This window comes from Microtus ochrogaster, linkage group LG7_11, assembly GCF_000317375.1.
Source record: "Microtus ochrogaster isolate Prairie Vole_2 linkage group LG7_11, MicOch1.0, whole genome shotgun sequence".
In the NCBI taxonomy this organism is placed as follows: domain Eukaryota; kingdom Metazoa; phylum Chordata; class Mammalia; order Rodentia; family Cricetidae; genus Microtus; species Microtus ochrogaster.
The window spans coordinates 21528249-21542218 of NC_022032.1; the positions used below are offsets into that span (position 1 = coordinate 21528249).

General features: G+C 39.7%; 1 protein-coding gene across 5 annotated transcripts in view; it reads right to left on the reverse strand.

The window, feature by feature from the left end:
- Tenm3 (teneurin transmembrane protein 3) overlaps positions 1-13970 on the reverse strand; it is a 1721676-nt gene that overhangs the window by 120559 nt on the left and 1587147 nt on the right. For all 5 annotated transcript variants that reach the window (XM_026786916.1, XM_013352002.2, XM_026786915.1 and 2 more), the window contains one exon: positions 4436-4650. In XM_026786916.1, coding sequence (XP_026642717.1) covers positions 4436-4650 — 215 coding nt within the window. The remainder of the gene's footprint in view (positions 1-4435; positions 4651-13970) is intronic.

Sequence of the window (13970 nt, forward strand, 5' to 3'; positions counted from 1 at the left end):
TTAAATACAATGGTTATTGGAGGAAAAAAAATTCTTATATGGTTTTCTTAATCCAGTCAAATAAAAATAAAATTAGTTGTTGGAATTTCTGGGAATTATATTTAAATAGTCTGCCACTGTGCAGACCACAGACATCTACTCTTGCAGTAAGAGAATTTAATATGTGACTCAGTATAGGACTTATTGAAATATTTGCATAAAAGCATTTTTTGTTCTTTGGTTAGTAATATGAAAAACAGATGCAAAATATATGCTAACTTCATTAGCACTCAAAAATTTTAAATTTCCTTACAAGGATGAAAATAATGACTTCTCCAGCTATTTGTTGAAAGTTACTGGAATTTTATTCTCTCATGGTTAGAGGAGAACACCGTCAAAATTTTAAGGGTGTCCCCACTTCAAATAAGTCATCTCCATTTCCTATCGGATTTAAATATTTATATTATCATGGCAAAAAGCGAGAAAAAGTTTCCGTTTGTGGCCCAATACAGGCACTTTCCTCTTCTAGCATTCCATACAGTAACTGAAAACGGAAAGGGTAGAACAGTTGGAGTTTTAACTGGTCTTTCAAATCTACAGTTGGTCACCACTGCCAACACAGTGGTGGGCATTTGTACCAGACCTGAACGACAATGGAACTCTAGAGTGGCGGGAACCGTGAAGTGGCTGATGGCTTCTCGCCATCTAACAGATCAAGGCTGTTGTCATGGCATGCCACAGCTGACGTCAGGAGAGTGAATCAAAACACCTGAAGGGAATTATGTTCTTCATACTGTAACCATCTCCATCCAAATCAAATGGCTCGTTCTTCAGGCGTAACGTGATCATATACGGGCAAGTCTGAGCTTTGCTCTGCACACGCACGGAAACTGTAGAGGGACTGACTTCCGTGGGGAGGGTTCTTAAGATCTTATGCCTTTTTCGGTGTGAAATGCTTTGGACTAGTTCTTCAGTCTCAAACTCTGGAGAGCTGTCAGAGACAACATCGACACAGCCTGTGGATCTCACTAAATTGCAACTATTTCTATCCCCTTTAAGGAAAATTTTCTCATGATGTTACCTTCTTATGCTATCACTAATAAATATTTATTGTGTGTGTGTTATATACACATGTGTTATATACACACATGGATACATGTCATATACTTTAAAGTTCTTTCTCAAGCGGCTTTGAACCTCAGTGTATTAACAAGGTGCTGTGTAAAAGCCGTAGAAGAAAAGGTTTCTTATGGTTCTTTTCAGTGGTTTACTATTTTGATCAGCCATGTAAAAATGCAAATACTCTTTTTTTTTTCTGGTATCTTGGTAGTTTACTTCTGAAAAGCTAAGACTGTCTGTCCAGCTGTTTTATCTATCCAGCTGTTTAATTCTTTCTGGTATTAAGTTGTGGGAACTCAGAATCTTGTCTATGTCTTCAATCAACTTTTGCTTTTTTTAGGGGGGCAGCTAGTCCTGTCATACAGACCTTGTGGCCTTTAACTATCAAACCTCTTGTCTTGTCTCTCAGGTGCTGGCATGATAAGCATATGCCATCACACCCAGGCTTAAAAAAACTTCGCTCCAAGTTTCTGATGGTGGCAGAAACTTGTCTATCACGGAAACACAGCGAAGGAAGAAGTTTTAGAAATCTTCCAATTCGAGTCTTTCATTTTACCAACAGACGCTGAGCCTTGGAGAAGTTAAGTTACTCATACAAGGTCACGTACAGCATAAAACCAAAAAGTGGTAAGGGAGTTTAGACCACAGGTTTCTGCCCCCTTTTTCTGAAACAGCCTTCAGGCAAACGCACTAACACACCACACATAGTACAGGAGCTGCAGAGCTCAGAACTGCTTCCTTAGGCTTCCAACTGTCCAGGAGAATAAACCGGCCACCGGGGAGAAGAAAGTCAATTGATTCCTTGGCAACAGTCAAATGGACAGTTTTATAAAGGGTCCCAAAGACTTTGACTTTCAAAACTCAAGTGACTATTCTGAGGGGCTGGCCAATTTTAATTATTTCAGGTTGATTTATTTAATGTTCCCCAGGAACAGAGAAATGTTCAAACCGGGCTGCTTTATAGCATATCTCATGTTTAAACAGTGAACTTAGAAACAGCTGTTTGCTCTGCTGATCTTGAATAAGCCAGAGGAAGGAACTCTAATAACTAAGGCTTAAGAAAAAGCATACCCTACACAAATACATACACTGTGGCAGAAAAGAAGGATTGATATTATGGGCGCTGTGCTGAAATAATGGTGCGATTGTAAGAAAGGTGAAGCTGCGTTTCTCATTCCCCTAATTTTGTGTGTTAATGCATCTCATGCAAAAATCCAGCTGTATACATATACATCCTTAAACAAATGTTTATAAGCGCACAACACAATACACGCTTTTCAAAAAACAACCCTGGCTGGCTTGGAACTTGCTACGCGTAGAACAGGCTGGCCTTGAACTTTATCTGACAGCCCCTTAGCTTCTAATTCTCAAGCGCGTGAACCACCACGCCAGGACACAACACGTGCGCTTCATCTGCAATTAGCCTCAGGACACTTGAAGTTGCACATTCACGGGTGTGCATAATTTAGAGCACTCTTTCTTGAGCTGGAGAAAAAGAATTTCATTTCCCACGGAGTTTCCGCAGAGAGAGCTGTCTGTAACTTCCTGGACTATTCATGGAAATGCTATGTATAGTAATTGGAGTTTGAGCGAGTCCCTTTCAGCTTTTTCTATCTCTGTGGAAAACGAGATGGGGCTATGGTGGGGATTGCACCGAATATGCAAACAGCTCTGGATAAAACCCAGCATTTTCATAATATTAAGTCTCGCAGTCCATGCATATGGGATGGCTCTCCATGTTTTGGTGTCTGTCATTTTTCTTCAGAGGTTTAAAGTCAGTATCACATGAGGGGCAATTTTAAAGCTTTGAATTGGAGACATGTACATCACAACAAGTGTTTGTCCCAGAAAGAACCAAGGCCTTTACTTTGACATCCCAGATATGAGCCTATATTGTAATGTATTAGTCAAAAATTAGATGTTTTAGAAAGCATTTCTAGAATTACAGTATTTCTTTCGCGTTGTGGCTTCTTTATTAGTATTTGGCTAATAATTCATAGTTCATACTCTAAGATTATAGAAAATAATTTCTTATAAGGTCACAGGATATAAAGTTTGTACAAAAATCTTGGCCGTTCTGTAAATGAAAAGAGAAAAAATATGAAATCCCACGAGGAGATAAACTTATTATAAAATATGTCGAGCTCCTCTAAGCATGTACGAACTAGTTAGTATGATTTTTAATTCCTCTAATTACTAGCAGAATATATCTTGGATAAGTTTCTCTTCCAATTGTATAGTAGATAATTCAAATATTTTCCTCTTAGACATTATGGAACATTTTTTTTTCTCCTGGGGACAGAGATTGAAACTTGGGGCCTTCTCTACCACATCTCATCCCCCACGAGACTTGTTTTAAATAACAACAATCACATTTTCCCAACACATACACCATGACTCAGCATTACCGACTTTATTATTTTGTGGGAGATGGGATTGAATTTAGGATGTCACGGCCTCAAAGACTGCAGGCAAGTGCTCACGATGGGGTCATATTCTGAGTCTATTTTTTTTTTTTTTTTTTTACTTTGTAATTTATCTCACTAAGTTGCTTAGGCTAGTTTGAACTCATTCTTCTGCCTCAGCCTTCAGTGTCTGTGCAGCTAGGTTCTGGCTCAACTGTGGACATTTGATAATGGCTCTCCAGCTGTGGCTGTTATAGTGGGGGTATTTTCAGGCAAAGAATTGACTTTAAAATGCTTTAGATTCAGTAGTCTGAGGACCACACTGACTCCATCATGCTTGGTTTTCCGTGAACCATCAACTATTCCTCTTACTCTTCCTTTATTTCCAAAGACACATGATGATTAGAATTGGCAAAGTTTACAACTATCATGTTTGTTATGCTTGTGTTTCCATAATTTTTTCACTAAAAATTAATCTGCCATTTCAAAAATTGCTTTAACCGAATATCAACAGATTTAAGATGAATAGGTATGCCTCTGTGATATGCAAGGTATAAAAGCATCTGAAATGAAAACAGCATCCTGGAGAATCAACACTGTGCTAGATAGTCAGCTGATGCCCAATGCTCATCGAATTCCTCAGACACATTTAGCCATTTTAACCAATCATTAGCAATGCAAACCAGGCCCCCTTTCCTCCTCGTGATTCAGATGTCTCAAACAAGCAGGAGCTTCAAGCGTCTATTTCAAAAGATTCACTTGGAAGTGATGGCTTCACCGTACAGCTGAGTTTCTGGGTTAGAGTAACATCTAGGAAACGCAAACCAGGAGCCCGCATCCTACTGATGCCAACCCCCACTCTCACCTTCGTATGGGAAGGTGGTAAGCCCGCATCTTCCTGATGCCAACCACCCCCCACCCCCCGCTCTCACCTGCGTATGGGAAGGTGGTAAGCCTTTGCGGCCATAAACTCCGATCAACGCATCCTTCTGAAGAGAGATGTTGAACTTAAGAAACTGTGGCTGGTCAATAAAGAGTTGCGATCTCCAGAAGACCCCGGGAGGAACCTCTTGAATTGCTCTCCGGCCAATATCAAGTTCTCCGGAATCTATGGTGTTATTTTCATGGGTAAATCCACCTAATTTTCCTGAATGTGAGAGACCCAGTGATGAAGAACAAAATATTAAAATAACAGGGTTTCCTTTAAAGACGTTATTTCCCCTTACTGGTCAGGAATCCTTCTTCTGATATGTGAGCTACTCTCTTGTTTTTACTTTAAGAACTTTTTTGTTGGTTTGTTTGTTTGGTGATGTCTTTTTTTTTTTTTTAACTGTCTCTTATCTAAAATTCTTTAAGACATTTATGTCAAAATTCTCCGACTTCCCCCAAGGTATGGTAATCACTGAAGTTGTTTCCACGCCGATGGTGTTTCTCACTTATTTGAAATAGAAACGTCTTATAAATTATACGCCTTGTTATTTCTTGGAAGAGATTTTGTCTGGTGCTTACTGGATACTCTAACCATGTCATAATTCTGCAGAGTGTGAATTAAGGCAGGATGGATTACAGAGATTTCCAAACCAATCTTTAAGCAACCAATCAATATGTTATCAATTCACGTAGTCCTCTTTAAGTCATACGCCAGAAAAAAAAATCACAAGTCAGAAGAGGTGAGTAGGGGTAGTGGGCATCAAGAAATAGAGGACAAGAGGGGCAGGGCTATATTCTCTGAAGTTTTAAAGTCGGCTATCACAAGACTTCCTATTTCTTGACCCATCATGAGTACGAGTGGGCACACTGTTCCATCCTTCCTGAGGGAGCTTCAATCCTCAGGGGAAAACAAATAAACACTTAAACAAACCCTCTGCCCTCCGAGAATCCCTGCTATCTCCTAGCACCATGGCCAGGTTCAAGTTCCAAGGCTGTTTTTCAGGGTTGGTGTTCCCCTTCTCCTCTTCGCCGAGGTCCTTACTTAGGGACCCTCCTGGTGACAAGAAGGGGTTTCACAATTTACTGCAAGAGAAGCAAAAAGGAAAGGGCCCTGGAAAGCTGAGGAGACAGAAGGCAAATTATCCTCTATCAAATCCAACTCTTTTAACTTGCTAAAAAGTTGACTTACCATTCCTTCTCCTTTTATTCATTAAACTGGAACTAGCCTCCAGAGAACTTGTTAATTCAAAAATTTTTGAGATTTAATCTCAAATCTGAGAATTATGTTCTATCCTAAAGAGGGGAGAGAGCCTTCTGTCTGTGATGACTTGTTAATAGTGCACTTACTTTATTAAGAGTCTGCGAGGGACAGAACGCTGACACAGTAATAGGAAACACAAACCAAAGAGCAGCCGTTTAGGAACGATTCACTCTATCTTAAACAGCTTCGTCTTCACCGAGCTAATTGCTTGGTTGAGGAGATGATCTGTCCAAACCAATGAACTAAGTAACAATCTAGAGCTTCTTGTTATGGGTCAGGGGCAGGCCATGACACTGGAAGCTGGACTTGGAAGGACAGGTAGGTTAAGTGTTAGGACTAGTTTTTGTTGGCACCTTGACTCCTTCTGCAGTCAATTAAAAGGCAAGCTGCATGGCACACCTGTGAAGGATTTTCTTGACTAGGTTATTCGAAGTGGTGGAAGATCTACTCTATGTGTCGGTGGCACCTTCCTTGTGGCAGCCTGGATAACAAAGCTTTACTCTGGCATGTTTGCTTGCTCTCATCCTGGCAAGTTTATGTGTTCTGTTGCTGCTGCCACCACTGCTGGTGTTATATGCCTTCCCTACTATCAGAACCCAGATCTTTGGGAGTCTAATGTAGACTGAAGATTAGGGGCTCTCATGTCTTCAGTGCAAGACTGGGACAGTTGAGGGATCCCAAACTCATGGAGTTGAGCAGCTAGTGGGTTGTTGGCCCTTCCAGTGTGAAGATGACCATTATTGTTGGGTCAGTTTACATAACCTTTTAATATATACTCATTCTATTGGTTCTTTTCCTTTAGAGAATCCAACCAATACAATAAAACATCCGAGTTACGACAAATATCACAATTTAAAAAATGCTATGGACAGGGCACGTGTTCGGATGCGTGTGCAAGAGAAGTTTTGAAATCTAACAACAATCTGGGTTTGAATCATGGCTGTGTCAGAGGCTGAGAGACCTGCAGGAAGAGAGCAAAACCTTGGACACAAAACCTCCTCTGGAAAAGGGCGATGGCCACATGATGCCTGAAGTACTGTGAGGTATAGTCAAGTTAGTGTTCCTGCTCACATGATATTAAGACCCATAGAGTCGGTGTTTCTGCTCTGTAAATACTTTTCATTTGCATTCTATTCATGATCAATATTATACCTTTTCTTGAAGATGCATACATTTACTATTATGTCTATTCTGTTGTAGTTTAGGCACAGAGGCTTGAAGAATTATATAACAGTGTAATTATATAGATGGACTCCAATGCACACATGTTCTTGTGTTTCTTCCCCACCCATCACCCCACTCATCACCTTCCTTCTTCCTTTCTCTGCATCTAAGAAACAGATTTAGGATTACTAGGAAATGGAAATGTGCCCCACAGTCGTAGACGAGTAAGACAGACAGATACCAGCTGATTGCCGAGAGGATGTGAAGCAATCCACAACAGATTCACTCTTACGGATACATGTGAAGTTTGAGGGAGAGTATATTCTAGTAAATGTCAGGATTGCTTTTTATCCGGACTATTGTATCCTACAGTAGCACCTATACCATCAGTTGCAAAGGACAGCTATCACTAAATGGAGACCCGTCATAGGTTCAAGCAGGCTAAAGGCAAAATGGAGTCATTGTTGGAGGAGCATTCAAGTGCCACAGAGCAGAAAGCCTGGAGATGGAGAAGAAAATGGGAATGCAGCCATAGTAGCCCAGGCATGGTGCAGAGAGGTGTTATCCGAGACAGTCTAATACAACAACATTACTTACAACTCCGTGTGGTTCTTCTTCAGTGTTCATACCCTAGTAGTTAATAATGATTAAGCAATAAGGTCTATTTTTCTCAAACCAGTTAGTATTATAAAATACGATAAGGAAATATCAAAATTGCACCACAGTAATCATTTTGAATTTTCATATATGACCACTTAGATCGTAAACCATGCACCTTCCATATAACGTTATCCTATTATGATAGACATTCACAGGAGTGGAATTAGAGCACACAGTTAAATGAAAAGAGAATAAAATTACCTCTACGCTGGAAATGTTTTGCTTCTTATTTAGACAGATATATTGCTTTACTCAGTGACTCTTTTAATATACTTGACAGCTTTTGCAAACCCAGTGTTTGCCTAGAACTAGTGTTGGTGAAGAGTTCGGATGCTGAAGGACAACGGCATTAGTCTCTCTGAGCACCTATGGCAGGTATGTTGTTTGTATTAAACTTTAAAACAACCCCATGAGCTTGATACTTTGAGATAAGGAAGTTAAGGTCCAGAAGTAAAGAATGTGTCCAAAGTATGTGATGAAATGATTCAAATTTCCAAACCACTGTGGGAGCGAATAGCCTTTAAGACACCAGCCCACTTGGGTGAAGTCTCTTATACTATAAACGCAGCTGTAAAGCCTGTGCTCGCTCTCTTGCTTCTGGTTCTTGCTTCCACTGCTAGACTCCGTTCCTATTCCCCGTTTGTGCAGAGGACTGTGATCTAGGACCGTGATCTGTGCGTCAACCCCTAAATAAATAACCCCTTATTATACATAATTCCGAACTAATGTGGGATTATTTTGTAACTTCCACCATCATCTGGCTCCTGAACCTGAGGACCAGTCTATACTTTTTGGGATCAGTCCACCAGCCATGTGGCACATTGGGCACTGACTCTCCTGCCCACCTGTGGCTCTGGCTGGCCCTCAGAGGCAGCATGCTGCTGCTCAGTGCTCCCCGGCTAGCAACCCACATGCTGCCTCTCTGTGCATTACACACAAGCCCACACACTGCTGCCTGTGATCCCTGTGGTGTACATAATCTGCAACTCGCACTGACAGAAAATTTTGGCTTTTCTTTTTTTCCCCTGGGCTCCAACTCTTGGAATCATTTGATCACCTTAATAACTGCTCTTAATTTGTTAAACAATGCATATTTTTCAGTACCTAAGTAAGCAACACGTGCTGTTTGCTACTGCTTAGTGTCTCTTGGCCATGTGGCTGCAACTGCGACATCTGCTGGCTCATAACACTTATTACACCTGCTCCAATTCATTGTAATTACTTAACAACAGGTAAGATCTGAAAAACTACAAAAAAAATGACTGATAACATCCAGGAGTTCAATAATTATTTTGTTTATATTATGGAAGGCATTATGCAAGACTTATGCTTATTTCCTTCCCTTTATTTGATTCTAGGAATTAGCTTTGTTTTCAATATTATCTCATTAAAAATGATTCAATACTATGAAGAAAGATAGCATCAATCTGACAAAATTATCTGAAAGAATTTTTGCTGTTAAATCTATCAAAATCTGTTGAAAAGTTGTATGTCCAAGGATGAGACATTATCTTTACTGGACAAGTTTCATACCTTAGAACAGAACACTGGACAGGAGATTCAGATTTTAAGGCAGTAGTAAAAAGATTTGAAAAGATTGAGGAATTTAGTGAAATTGATGAGCAGGGACAGATGGTACAAGGACATGATTTAGCCTCATTAGTATGTGCCAGACCCTGGGATAACTTACAGAGTTTCAACTGCATATCCAGTAATTTCCTCAGAAAGACCATCTGGCACAAAGTACCCTAAGGTAGTCAAAGAATATGCATGGGAACCAATATGTATGAGTGATCTAAAAGAAATAAAGCAAGCAATAGTTTCTTATGGGCCACATTCACCTTTTGTCAGGGAAATGGTGAAAAAACAATTGGCTTCAATTAATCTCAGGAGTCCTAGAAAATGGACCTCAGCTGATTTGGAAGTGTTAACGGAGAGAAGAGGCAAAAATCTTAGAACAACAGGGGAAAGCAAAAGGATTTGAGACTTCCCAAGATCAAATTCTTGGTGAGAGGTCATTGCTCTGATCCTCAGGAACAGGCGCATTATGACGAACACACCTTGTCCCTATGCAGCACAGCAGCTTTAAATGCTTGGGACAGAATTCAGAAACCAGGAAAAAAGGACTGAGTCACATATTAGGGCTAAACAGGGTCAGAGAAAACCCTTTACTGACTTCTTACAAAGATTAACTAAGGCTGTACAATTAAGAGTGACAGACCCTGAAGCTAGATGTACTAATTGAATCCTTGGCTTTGGAGAATGCCAACTTAGAATGTAAGAAGATGCTTGGGCCTGTAAAGGTCAGATCAGCACCCGTAGATGAATGTATCTAGCATACAATGAATGTTGAGACATTCGACTATCGTACTGAAGCTTGGGTAGGGGAAGTGATTTCCAATGGTAAGGAGACACCAAAATGCCAAATGTTTTAATTGGGGAAGAATAGGACATCTAAGAAGGGACGGTAGACAAGGAATTTCTAGGAATAATGAATCCTCTAGGAGTGGCAAGAATAGGAGGACTCAGCCTTCTGGCATATGTAGGAGGTGTGGCAAAGGCCAACATTAGACTAATGAACGTAGGTTGAGAAGAGACAGACAAGGCAACCCGATACCATTGGAAAACTCCTTGGGAGACCTCTCGTAGGCCCCAATATCAAACAAGGCCCAGTCATTTCCAATTACTGTGGAGAACATGTCTCATCAGAAAAATTAAACAATCCAGTGTGTACTGTAAAAAAACCATACTGTTCTGGATGATGGCCTAGACTTGGATGAGTCAAAAACACTAGTAGGAAATAGGAAACATATATTTTGGCAGACTTCTATAAATGATCAAAGACCAAAGCTAAGAGTGGGTATAAATGACATCGTAGCTGAGGGATTTCTAGACACAGGTGCAGATGTGACTACCATTACTTCGCAAACTTGGCATCCAGATTGGCCTCTTCAAGAAGATAAGAATTGGAATCCTATCTCAAGTAAAACAAAGCGTGAGGTGAGTTGAATGCATAGGACTGGAAGGAAGGCTGAGGGCATATGTCGATAATATTATAGTGAATTTAGGGGGCCATGACCGATTGCAGCAACCTGGAATATCCAGGTTAACATTCCTGCAGTCCCCAAAACTCATGTATCTGGGAAGGATATTATAAAATATTATAAACAAAGCTCAACAGTCATTCAGGCTATACAAGAACACAGAGCAACTAGCAAACTTTCAGAGGAACCAATAGCCTTGCCTTTAAAATGGCTAACTGAGAAACCCATATGGGTTAAACAATGACCTTTAAGGGAAGACAAACTGCAGGCTTTAGAACAGTTGGTACAGGAGCAACTAGATGCTCACCATATTGAAGAATCAACCAGCTCCTAGGAATTCTCCTGTATTTGTTGTTAAAAAGAAATCTGGAAAATGGAGAGTGGTGACAGATCTAAGAGTTGTCAGCAAGGTTATCCAACCTATGGGCCCTCTATAGTGTAGAATTCCTCTGCCTTCTTTATTACCAAAAAGATAGCCTCTTTTAGTTATTGATTTAAAGGACTGTTTCTTCACTGTACCTTCACAAGAAAAGGATCTACAAAAATTTGCTTTCACAGTGCCTACTTATAATAATTCTCAGCCTACAGTACCAGTGGACCGTCCTCCCACAGGGAATGCTCAATAGTTCTACCCTGTGCCAATACTTTGTAAATCAGCCATTGGAAATAATATGCAAGCAATTTCCTAAGTTTATAATTTACTATTAAATGGATGACATTTTGTTATCTGACTCATAAAAATACAGATACTTTAGAATGTTTGAAGAAGTAAAAAAAAAAGTTTTGCCTCAATGGGGATCACAAATTGCTCCTGAAAAAATACAAAGAAGAGATTCTGTCAATTACCTAAATTAAAAAATAGATTTATAGAATTAGAACATAAAAGGCACAAATTAGAAGAGACTGATTATGGACTCTTAATGACTTTCAAAGATTGTTAGGAGATATTTCCAGTCTACAACTGGCTGTTGGTATAATACCTGACCTAATAGTTCATTTAAACCAAACCTTAGATGGCAACAAAGACTTAAATAGTCCCAGAGAATTAATAACTAAAGTGGAAAAAGAACTGATGATCACTGAAGAGAAATTACAGGAGGGAAATATAGATAGATTGAATCCAAATCTTAATTGTATTCTAGTCATATTGCCTTCCAGAATTACCCCTATAAAAATTTTAATACAGAGTGATGATATTGTCTTAGAAAGGATCTTTTTACCATATAAACCAAGTAAAAAATTAAAAGCTTATTTGGAAAAAGTCTCTGAATTAATTATAAAAGGAAAATTGAGACGTTGTCAACTAACAGGTATAGACCCAGCAGAGATTATAGTACCTTTTCCTGCTGATGAAATTAAAAAAAAATATGGGAAGACAATGGACCTTGGCAAAAAGCTTGTGTGATTTTTTTTTGGGAGAAATTAATAGAAATTATCTCAAAAGTGATACAATTAAACCTTATAAAGAGAACTACTTGGAGTCTTCCCTGAATTGTACATGATGCACCAATAACTGGAGCCCATACATTTTATACAGTTGCAAATAAGCCAGAAAAGGCAGGTTACAAATCAGAAGAATTAAGTAAGGTGGAACAATTCTGTCCAATTCTGTCCAGCTTATCCAACATTTTAGAGGACTTCTATTGGAGTTCCCTCTGAGTTCTGCATCCTGAACAGTTTTAAGACTGCTGACTGAGATGATCAAGCCTCACAGAATTTTCCAGTCAGGACTTGACCATAATATTAAATTTTCTTTAGGTCTCCATAAGATTATCAGCACCCCCAATCAGCAGGAAGTATCCAGGGAAACTACACTCACATTTTCAAAAAATAGATCATGAATGTTTGCCTTTCTTTAGAATGTTGGTTACAAATTGTTATAGATAATGGTCAGGAAAGCTAAACAAAGGAGATTTGATTTAGAGTTCTTGTTTTAACAAGAAAAAGCGGGGGTGGGGGAAGTGCTATGGTACAATGGTCTGTACTCTGTCAGCTGTATTTTAATAAAACACTGATTGGCCAGTAGCCGGGCAGGAAGTGTAGCGGGGCAACCAACCAGTATAGGTGGGGCGAGAACAGAAGAATTCTGGGAAGAGGAAAGATTCAGTCTGCAGCCTTCACCCAGATACAGAAGAAGCCAGACACAGAGCAAGCAAAATGTGACTGCCTCGCTGAAAAAGGTATCAAGCCTTGTGGCTAAAACAGATAAGTATTATGGGCTAATATAAGTTATAAGAGTTAATAAAAAATCTGAGCTAATAGGCTAATCAGTTTATAATTAATGTAGACCTCTGTGTATTTCTTTGGGACTGAATGACTGCAGGACTGGGTGGGACAGAGAAGTCAGTCAACACCAAACTATGTCATTTGTATCAGCAGAAATCAGGCTCTTCGTCAAAACAAAAATAGTTTTAAGTTACCATTTATATCTACTCACCTCTTTCAAGTAAGAAACTAACTCATTAATCTATACTATAGAATTCATAAGGGTATAAAGTTATAATTAATGGTTTTGGAGACAAAATCTCACTGTTTATCTCTGGCTGATCTGGAATTCACAGAGATCCATCCACCTGTCTCTGTGTCCTGAGCACTGGGATTAAAGGTGTGCTCTACCATTTTTTTTCCTTGAATAACCAACTTTATAAGTAAAGAACAGTTTTTGAAGAAAAGCCATATTTCATTCCTTTTATATTTCATCATAACTTGCTCATAAGTTTATATTTTGATTGACATCCACAATGAAGCATGTAATATGTATGTATGTATACATGTAGGTATGTATGTATGTATGTAGGTAGGTAGGTGGGTAGTGCTGGATAATTAAAACTATGGTTTTGTACATGGTGGGTCCTTAAGAGCGCCACCATTAAGGTATATCCCCCAGGACTCATTTTGCTCTTCCTTTTGAGACTTTCTGTGTAAGCTGCCCAGGCAATTCTCTGCAGCCTAGGCAAGAGCAGCTGGGGTTGTTGGCTTGCAGTATCAGCCTGGGCCGAGAGAACTTTCACGAGACGGAAGACAGCAGCTGCCTATCCCCTACTAAAACCTGCTATGTCCACACCCCTCCTAAACACGGGTACGGCTCCCATTTGGCCTAATCTGTCCAGGTAATACACATCTAACACTCTTGCTACACTCTGCTGTTATTAGCAACCACCTCTTCTGTTGTCTCTGAAGCTTATGCGGGCAAGCCTGTCTACTCTTTGGTGATGGTTCCCTCTGATGCTGATGGAAGTAAATGTTAGCGATTTTATGAGGACACCTGTGCTTTGGTGGCCCGGTGAGAATAAACTGGCGCCAATCCCAAAATTGTTTTCCTTAATACTTTCATCTTTGCCCAAGGATATTGGCTTCGAGAAGAGCAATTGAGCTCTGGCTTCTGGGGTTTAAGGTTTCACTCGTTCC